This window comes from Antrostomus carolinensis, unplaced genomic scaffold (genome assembly GCF_000700745.2).
Source record: "Antrostomus carolinensis isolate BGI_N321 unplaced genomic scaffold, ASM70074v2 scaffold6052, whole genome shotgun sequence".
Classification (NCBI taxonomy): Eukaryota; Metazoa; Chordata; class Aves; order Caprimulgiformes; family Caprimulgidae; genus Antrostomus; species Antrostomus carolinensis.
The window spans coordinates 12,128-22,497 of NW_010301485.1; the positions used below are offsets into that span (position 1 = coordinate 12,128).

At 49.9% G+C, this 10,370-nt stretch overlaps 1 protein-coding gene across 1 annotated transcript in view; it reads right to left on the reverse strand.

Annotated features, from left to right (window-relative positions):
• Window positions 1–10,370, reverse strand: part of TMOD1 (tropomodulin 1) — a 16,477-nt gene that overhangs the window by 1,926 nt on the left and 4,181 nt on the right. Inside the window, exons 3-8 of the mRNA XM_010163468.1 lie at window positions 8,765–8,884; window positions 5,584–5,673; window positions 4,974–5,104; window positions 3,282–3,389; window positions 1,586–1,729; window positions 705–849 (exon numbers count right to left, since the gene is read on the reverse strand). Coding sequence (XP_010161770.1) covers window positions 705–849; window positions 1,586–1,729; window positions 3,282–3,389; window positions 4,974–5,104; window positions 5,584–5,673; window positions 8,765–8,884 — 738 coding nt within the window. The remainder of the gene's footprint in view (window positions 1–704; window positions 850–1,585; window positions 1,730–3,281; window positions 3,390–4,973; window positions 5,105–5,583; window positions 5,674–8,764; window positions 8,885–10,370) is intronic.

Sequence of the window (10,370 nt, forward strand, 5' to 3'; positions counted from 1 at the left end):
ACCTGGGCTGCGTTCAATACTGCGGCGCTGGACCGATCTCCAGTGCTCTACAGCAGCTTGTGGCCTCTGCTGCGTGCATTAGCTGAAGCAGCAGTTTGCAGACTTGCCTGTATTTTGCTTCAACAAGCACTTCTGATCACCTCATTGAGGCTATAAAGATAACTCAAAGCCATGTGGCTTCCCTAGAAACACTTCCAATTTGTTTTGCTGGAGTGGATGGGCAAAGTCCCACTGCCTTCTCAGTTCAACTCTACTAATTTTCTAACCTCTTTGTTAAACTGGGAGAGAAGCTGGAGGAAGACAGGCAGTTGGCAGGAATCACAAGTGCTGGCAGCTCACAGCCCATGTGCCATATGCTGTATCATGTGCCATACTGAAGCACATTAGTAGCTCTTGCTCCCTCCCAACAAGACCCAATGTTACTGCCAAAAACGCAGCCTCTTCTGGGAGTTTCAGCTGCCCAGTGTCTCTGGGTGTGGAGCACGACTCATGGCCTGGTCATGAGTTAGGGAACCCGTCAGGGAAGGCTGCTTTCCTCCTAGAGAGGCAAGTCATCGTAAGGCCCTCCAAGAGGTGGTTTCTAATTCAAGCACATCCACTAGAGCCTTCAGATGAGCAGTTCTGCCCTTCTCCCAGCAGGAACTGCCCACAGACAGAGGGAGGGACCTTTTCCCCAGCTCTGGCTTGCAGCCAGCCCGACTCACCTAGGTCATTGTTATTCATCATGGCATTGGAGGCGCGGAGCCGGGGGCCTTGCTGAGTGAAATGGTACCCGAACTTCAGCAGGGAGGTGTTTTTTTCCAGTATGTTCGCAATTTCCATTTCTACGTTGTTGCCCAAGGGCTGGCTCTTTTGAAAACAGAAAAGCAAGCTGGTCAAGTCAGAGGGTGATTCCAAGTAAGCACTTAGATCTGCCATCTCCACCGTTTCCCTCCTCTTTTGGACCTGTTGGTCCATTTGGCATTTCTGACTGGGAGATGGTGAAACAAACCACTGGCCTGTTCGTGGTACAACTAAGTGGCTCCAACTCCTCCAGCAGACATTCTCACAAGTCCTCTTGCCCAAAGACTTTATTCCTTGGACAGATTTGTAGCTAAGAGATGTCTGGAGAAACTGATTTTGAACTCCCAGACACTTGTCCCTGAGCTCCCCATAGCTCAGCTGCTTCACTGCTATCCCCTGGGTTTCTGGGGGAGCTGAACTTGCCACCACATCTGTACCACTGCACACTCTGAACGAAGCTCTCCTTCTCTTTCCCATGCATTGTAGCAAAAATTTCAGTTCTCCTAAAGAGACATGAAGTCCCTGCAAGAGCTCAGAGCACGACATGATGTTGGACACGTGCATCACCGCTCTCCAGGGCAGTGCCAGGAACACGGAAGGTGCTTGTGCTGCCACAGCCTTTGTTAATTACTGTCGGTAACAGCAGATACTGCCCAGGAACTGCAGCAGAAAGAAGGGGCTGAAACCTCTCCAAGGCAACCTGGCAGTGGTGGTGGGCTGCCACCGTGCACCTTGACCAGCTACTCAATTTCCCAGAAGGACACGTTCAGTTGACCAGAGCTCCTGCTCACGCACGCTTTACCTGGTTGTCAATGCGCAGCTCTATGAGCGAAGTGTTGCCCTGGAGCGCTTCGACAACAGCCAGGATCCCTGATCCAGAAATGAAGTTTGATTCTATGTTCAGGCTCTTCAGCGTGTTATTGACCTTCAGCATTTCTGCCAGGGCCTGTGGGCAGAGGTGGGGGTGAAGAGCTGGCAGTCAGGCAGGCAGGGGCAGAGCACCCTGGAGCAGCAGGGGTTCAGCTCCCCTTGCCTCTGGACATGGGAAGGACCCTGTGTGCCACCAGACGGGAGGGCTCTGTGCAGGGAGAAGGGAGTTCCCCCTTGTTGCAGGAGGATTCTTGAACGTGAGCATGCTGGAGGCCACAGCAACACCTCATAAGGAGAAGCCTTAGGGCCACCCCAAAAGGCAACAGTCTACACATGTGTCTGCCTCATGACAGCTTCATCTGTCCTTCTTCCAAAGGCAGCATGGTGCTGGCAGGGATGCTGGCCAGTGTCAGCCCTGCCTCCTGGCCGATGGGCTCCCTGCCTGCACTGCTCCTTCTGCGCAGGGCTGAGATGCCTCCCACCACAGCAGGCAGAGAGAGGAGTGTGTCTTGAACAACAAGGGATTCTCCACGTCCAAGTGTCCTCCTAAGTGGCATCACAACCATATTAATCACTTCTGCTTCCCTCAGCAGGTAAGTCTAGGAGCAGGCTGGCACACTCCCAACCCCCCTGACCTGATCTGATGATCTCATTTCATAAGCTGCACAGGAAGACCCATGTCCTTCACAAAACAGAAGGACTAGAAAGTGATGCCCAAGCTGCAGAGCTGACCTGCACCCACTCACACAGCACTTGGCTCCACAGCCCCCCTAGCCCTGTGCAGTGTCCCACAGGCCCTCAAACAGTGCCAGTGCTGCCTGCAAAGGCTTCTTCCCCAGTCCAGAGTGCCTGAAATCATGGGAGGGCTGTCCTCATATGATAAAATAAATAAATTTTTTCTAACACAAAACCAGTGTGCACGTGTGTGCATGGAGGTAGGTAGGGGTGGCCTGGGGGAAGAAGAGCAAAAACCAGCTGCAGTGGTGCAGGAGGGGTGAGTGTGCCAGGATGCAGCCTGGAAGGTAGCATGAGGGCCAGGCAGAACAGCTCAGCACCTCTGTGCATCCCCACTGGTATTTAAGAAAGCTCTCAGCAACCAGAAAGATCCTTTATCATCCACAGAGGCCACGCGTGAGAAATGCAGAGCCCTGCTTTTGCACAGGCCTGCACAGAGGGATCGATGAGAGAGATGGAGCAGACGTGTGCAAGGGGAGGGAGGGGTGTGCAGGCAGCAGCGTAGGGCTCTGTACCAACAGAGACAAATAGGGAGGCCCTGAGGTAGGCTAGATGGAGAGAGACAAACTGGTTTTACAAAATGCTGCTAGGAAGTCAGTTCTTGTCTCTTGCTCCTTTTCCGGGAGATCCTTGAGGATGAGCATGAGACTGAATGAGATTAAAGGATTGTGTCCTGAAATCTTCACAGCTGAAAAAGGAAGCAAAGGAACTGGAGCCTGTCTGTCGCTGGCTTTCGCCAGTGCTCCTGAAACTGAAGCACCTGCACCAAATGCCAGAAGTGCAGAACATGCCAAAGGGGACAGAAGGTGCAAAAGCAGCCAGCGACTCCGAAAATACCTCACCCAAGAACAGCTCCTGTCACAACTCCATGGCGATGAGTCGACAGTACTTACAAAAGCCACAGGATCATTGCTCCGTGTCCCAACTAGACTGAACTTCTTCACACAGGTGTTATTTTTCAGTGCTTCTGCAAAAGCTTTTAAAGTTGGTATGGGAATATTCTGTGAAAGGAAATGCAGAAAACCTTCGTTAGGCCCTTTATCATTCGTATGAAGGAATATGCAATACATTTTAATGACAGCTCGTATTTCTTATCAAGGTCAAATCACCAAATGCACTTAAAAGGTAATTTAGGAAGGAGTCCATAAATGTTTTTACAAGTTCTCTTGCTATCATCAGCACAGCCTAAGGAGCGTGGCAATGTCTTCGTCCTATTTCCCACTCTGCTGATAGCTCACTGCCTTGATTTGAAGCTACAATGCCTCTGCTGTTTAATTGCCCAGAAACTCAGCTACTTACAAATCCAGGCATTGTGGGGATGTATGTAACTGGGATCCATGAGCACACAAAGCACTGCTCCTGTGCTTTTTAATGTGAATGACAGCACTGAGCAACACTCCTGTCATGACAGGAAAATTTCTGCCTACAGGGCCTGATCCAGAAAGACCTGAAATTATCTCCTTGTAGCACAAACCACAGACACTTCCAATTGCTTTATACAACACCTTTCAGCCTAACATTTGTCCTTCTAGGTCTCAGCCCAGACAACGAATCCATGCTGCTTATTCTGAGTTCCAACAAAATTAGTGTTTTTCACTCATCAAGCACTTTAGATACCCGTTTTGGATGCACAAATTTTCACTCATCTAAAATTTTAAGGGGTATCCTCAGCTTGGATTTCTTGCCACACCATTTGGATCTCACCATGTGGAATCACCTACAGTCAAAGCCTTCTACAGAGCCATAAAACAGAGCCTAGCAGCTTACCATCTCCGCTGCCACTCCCCAGTTCTCTGTACCATGTCCCAAAGTCATGAGTCCAACACACAAGAAAACCATCTGCCTGCCAGATCCTCAGCCTGGTGTCCTCAAGGGACATTCAGGGTCATTAGCCAGAATCAAATACATGAAAGTAAAAATCTTGTCGTTATAGAAAGGTGCAGGTGGCATGGCACGAGTGTTTTCAATGTGCACAAGCAATTAACCACGTTCTTGCTATTTGAACATCCAACGGACCCCATGGGATTGGGGTCCTCGAGTCAGGGAGGACACATGGAAGCTGTATTTTTCCAATATGTGTATGTGTCCCAGAGGCAACATAAGAAGTGATGCTGTATCCTGATTTGCTTTCTGCAAGAAGTAATGGAGTCCCACAGAACAGACGGGTGGGAGACAGACAGAGCTACCTGCAAGAATGGAGGCTGCTTCATGTTTTCATGGTAAGTGTCAGGATTATGAAGCCTTTTTCCTCCCACCATTTTATCTTACATAAACTGCCCCTTCACCAAATGTGCCTGGCTAAACCAGAAGCAACCTAGACATCTTTAACCAGACAGGCTGTAGACAGGTCTGTCACACTCAGGAATCTACAGGAGTCCTCCTGCCACCAACCCCACACCACTGTCCCACAGCAGGTAACAACCCCTGCTGCCCAAAATGGAGATGGGAAGCACTGGTGTTTCTTGTCTGGCTCTGCATGGTGTTACTGTATTACTCTGTGCAGCAAAACAGACTTGGTCTCTGCCTTCTGTGTATCAAATGTTTGGTCCTGTTATCAAGAGAGGTGAGTAGGAAAGAGCAAATACCATAATATTGTTAAGGTTGACTTCCTCGAGGTCGGGATCGTTGCTTTGTATTCGCTTTAGAGTTTCCTCCACATCCGTTGAGTTTGGTTCCTCATCAGGAACTGGTTTGTACTGCGTGGGCTTAATCACACCTGCAAGTGGAAAGCAAGACACGTGAAACTGGGTGTGTTTCTCCTCTTCCGGAAGCAGTGCTGGGAGAAGGAAGCATGACCTGACAAACAAACACGAGATGAGAGACTGAACAAGCAGCTGCCAGCTCCTCCTACACTCATGTGCATCCGGAAATGCTGCCTGGCAGCGGGGCCAACCAGCACAGCACAGCCAGCGCCTGCTGCTACGTGCTCTCAGGGTCCAAAACCAGGTGATGGAGGGCACACTGCCTGCACAGGGCTGTGCCCTGGGCTGTGCCAGCTCCCCGATGGCACCAGGGCAGCCACTGAGGCCATGCTGGCTCACACAGGGCGAGGATGCACTAGAGACAGCCCCAGCAATCACAGGCTGCTCTGGCATTCACAGCTCCAACCTTCAGCCTAAAAATAATTCCCGCTTTGCCTCTGCTAGTAGCTTCAAAGGCAAACACTGCAGCCTGCTAACACTCTAAATCACTTACTGTTGAGCCCTTCTTTGTTCACAATGGTGCTGCTCCCCAGTGCCTCATAGTACTGCTGGTTACTCATCAAGGTGTGCATGCCAAGGATGGCTAGAGAAAGAGAAAATAAAAAAAAGAAGAACGTGACTTGAGTTATTGCAGGCTACAAAGCCAGGAGAAGACAGGTACATGTTGTGCTCTCCAGGATGGGGGTCTGTGGTGCATTACAGACCAAGCTCCCCAGCTGTCATAAATACACAACAGGGCTCAAATGTGCTCAGTTGTTTATTCCAGTGTAGCATGACTCACAGAAGAGGAACATCATCTTGTGGACAACAAACAAACAGCCAAGGCTTCCCAGTAGCTGACTTGATTCAGCATCATGCAAAAAGAGGGATGGGAAGACAGCAGAACAAACAAAAATGCCATTGGTAGGATTTAATCTAAGGGGTCCAGTCCAGTGCATCCTCAGCACCCTCGCTCACCTGGGCATGAGCCACACACTGCAACAGTCCAGTTTTTGAGATGAGCTGTAGCCCACGCAGAATCATACCGACCCCTCAGGCAGCAACACACGAGGTGACTGTCACCCAAAGCATGGCAACACACATCGTGTGGTCACTCAACAAGCTGGGGAGGTGGCGGTGCTGGTGTGCTTTGAACTGATCTGTGTACACTTGGAAGTTGACATTGTGAGACACTAAAGTTCTGCTGGCTCAGCCAAAAGTGATGCTATGAACAAAATTCAAAGACTGTAAGAGCCCAAATGCCAAACTTCTGCCAATTTCTGTATATCAGGCTCATGGCTGCAAAACCAATATGCAAATGCACATTGAAATGTTCCCAGGAGGACCTGCTGACATTCTTGCCAGCTGCAAATGAGAAGAGGGAAGCCAATGGCTTAACAACATTTGGGCCAAGATTCTGTTTATAAAAATAACCCCACTACTCACAGAATATTCACATTTGAAAAGGAACTGTTTTTTTAATAAACCTTTTTAAAAAACCCGCAAAAAACTACATGACTTGCTAAAGAAAAATGCAGACACACGAATACTTGTTACAAACAGACACATTTGAACAAATCTTGACCTCTGGATGGGCACAGTGTTTAAAATAAATAAAGGACAGATCTCTCCCTAAAATTCAAGCACGCTGACACAAAGGCACTTTGCTTTCCGATGAGCCGCTCCTTTTATGCTTCATTGGCACCAGTCCATCATGATTTGCTCGGTGCTTTGGCCAAGAGGGCTGGGAGTTGCCTGCAGTGAAGGGTGTCAGCGAACATCACCGTCCACTTCCCCACACCCTGCCCAGCACATCCCCACTTGATTGCACAGAACCAAGGAGTCTCCACCTGCAAGTCTGAGTGAGGCTGGGCACCCTGAGTTTGCTTGTTTGTATTTTAGCCGGCCCTTTTCTCTGCCATGTACTCACAGATGGAATTTGCAGGAGTGCAACACAGCTCAGAAAAGTAATTTGCAGGCTTAGCATTTTGGGGACACACACCCCAAACACAGCTTACTCTGACACCAAAAACTCTGCATCAGCCAGGACTGTGAATATCTGGACTGCAGACAGAGGGAAAGAACTGCTGTTATGACCACACAGGGTTTTTTGGGGCTAGAGTTTGTGCTGGGAGACAAGAGGGACTCACTGTTTTTAAGTCTGGTGCTTACTGTGTATTACCCAAAGGAACACAAGCAGAATGAAGGCATCCTGTTTCTGCCTCCCCCAGCTGACCAAAGGCATGGGAGCCCTTCCAGGACTTGTTGGGAGCCACCCACAAGAATTATCCTACTGGCCTTGCCAAGGAAGGAATCCAATACACCATGGCTGACAACAAGCCCTGCTAAATAGATAGGAGCTGCTTCCCAGCCTTAGCAAACCTGGAAAAGCAATGCTGTCATTGTCAATATTGAGATTTCAGCATAGCTCATATCACATGTGTTCTCCTTCTGCCACTTCAAGTATATTCTCCCAACAATTGCAGCAAAAGCTGCCCTGGACAACATTCATCTGTGAAAATAATTGCAGCACAGATCTGGAGCTTAGAAAGGCAGATTTTATAGGACAGGGCTTTATAAAGCTCCAGGAGTACAGTAAAAAAGCAAAACCCAGAGATGCAAAGCTTGGTCAGGCTACATATGTTAGAAGCCTTAATGCAGAAACACATTTCAAAGACAGCATAGGATACTATTGCGCAGAAGGTGTCTAGTTGGTGTGGTTATTCTACAGGCTATCTTACAGACTTCTGGCAAGGAGGATACTGCTAGGGAGTATGGAAGTCTGAACGAGACAGAACTGGAAGAAGCCAGTCACACTGAAATATTCATCAACTGCTAGACCATCAGGGACTTGTAAGCTCAGTAAAGCACCAAGGGGCTGTTCAGGTGCTGCTTTGGCCAAGGAGTATCCTATAAAGTCACACAGCTAAGTCCATGCTGCTGGCTTCAGCAAGATACCAGTGTTGTCATCTCTACAGTGGCAGAGCAAGGAGGCTTGCAAGGGCTCGCCACCACTCAGACAACACTGCCTGAAAAGCAGTGATGGGACACTGCTGAACTTACCTACCACGGAGACACAAACCTCTCAGAGAGGGACCATGCCTGTCTTTCACAGTCATCGTGGAGTACACCAGCCTTTTAATGCTGGATCCCCCTCCCAGCCCTGAGCTAACACTTACAACGCTGGCTGACCGCACCAATCGCCAGAATGTCACAGCTGTAAACTGTGTTGGAAAAGCTCTTTAACAAACAGCAGCCCTCAGCGTCTGTTGAAAGACTGCTCTAACCTGTCAGTTCCTTTAATGGGCTGCATAAGAAATCCACATTCTCACTGGATCTGTTTGATTGTTTCCTAGAGGTTTGGCTTGAAGAAAGCTGGGCTCCTGAAGATGATGGGCTGCAGTTTGCAAGATAAGAGTGTCAGACACAGGAGAAGAGCTCAAACAGCCCACTCTGTATCCTGGATAAATCCTTCTCCCTCCTCAGCTTTGGTCCATGTACCTGATTCAATCACATGGGCTGAAACTAACTTTAAATATATACTTCTTTTTTAACAAAGACATAAATCCTGTCAAAACTGACAGCATTCAGATAAACAGCAAAAAGCTCAACAGCTCTTTTCCCACAAAAGAACAAACAAAAAGAAACTAGCAGTTGAACAATTAGAACCCCCAATTCACGTGAAACTGTTTTACCAGCAATGTCACAGAGCTCTGCATCAGAGGCATTAGCGAGGGCTTCCTCCAGCTCCGGCTCCAGAGTCACGCTTTCCAAAACAGGATCCATCGGCTTCTGCTTGGGGATCCAAGCTTTTCCTACAAACACAAAGCGGGGTCACTCTCAGTATAGATGTAGCACCTGTTTCACAACTACCCATGCAGATACATTTCTGTGGGGCAAGGTTTGCACAGTCAGAAAGGACAGAGGGGGCACAAGGACCTAAAGAAAAATCAGAGGAGATGCTGAATCCCTTCCCATTAGCTTGGCCTGAGTCCTGCTGCGATGTGAACCAGGAGGCACCTGCCAGACACCACCAACTGCAGAGCTGGACTCTTTCACCAGCACAGAGGGCTGTGTCTGCCAAAACCCAAGCCTAAGTTTGTACAGGATGATGACTGTTCAACACATGGCACTCAGAAAGCCACACACAGCCTGTCCCCGCAGGGCTTCACTTCTTTGAAGGCTGCATAAGAGGGATGGAGATCTGCCAGCACTCACATGGACCAAGAGGGACCAGTGGCCTGGATCCAGCATGTTGCAGGATTGGTCCTGCCACTGAAAGCTCCTGCTGCTAACTCCAAATGCATGGTGGCATGGCAGATGGCATGTTAGTCAAAAGAGGGTGGAAAGCAGGTGGTGGAGGGGGTCTGGCAGCAGGCAGGGATAGCAGGCAGTTGTCCAGTGAGCACATGGGATGTGGGATGCAAGGAGGAGCAGGCTTGGGGCAGCTGGTCTGGCTCGATGTTGCTGCAGAGGACAGCAGGATAGGGGGGAGAGACATAGAGGGCATGCCAGATTGGAGACCTCTGTGCTCTACCTCCCAGGACAGCAGCAGGCCAAGGAACAGGGTTTTTCCCTGCAAGTCAGAGGTGCAAACCAACAGGCACAGCTGGGAACACAAGCTGCTCACTTGTGGCCTTTGTCCTAACGGGGACCATCCGCGTGGACGAGGGGCTGCACAGCCAGCGACACAGCTCCAGCTCCGCTCTGAATGCCGTGGGCTCCCCGGCGTTGCCCCATCCCATTGCCCAGGATGGTGCCAGCTGCACCCACAGAGGTGTGGGGCAGTGGAGGGGGTCCATGACTGCTCCTAACTGCTCACACTGCATTGCCAACGGGTGGGCACATCTCTTTGTGGAGGCTGAATGGGTCAGGTCTGAGATTTCACAACAGGGCACCTACCTGTGACTGCCCCTGCCACCAAAGGAAAGAGAGAGGCTCGTGGTGGTTTAACACACCACACCAGGGACCAGTCTGGTGGGTAAACCCAGGGCTGCTGCGGGATGGGAGGGGGAGGAGGAGGAGCAGAGATCCCAGAGCATTTCGGAGCAGTGCCCTGCCCTGAAATAGACCAGGATCACTGCAAAGAGATAACGAGTGCAAAGCTCTTGGCCTGCCATGCCAGCCAGGACTATTTCTGTCCCCCCTCTGAAACCAGAGTCAGTGGTACCAAAGGGGAGGAACAAAGATCCTGCTGCTCGGTGATGTGCAGAAATAGAAGCAGCTAAATTTAGCCTGAAGGAAGGAGCAGCTGTGTTTCGGGCTCCCCCAGTACGAAATGGCGGCTCCTATAAAGAGCCC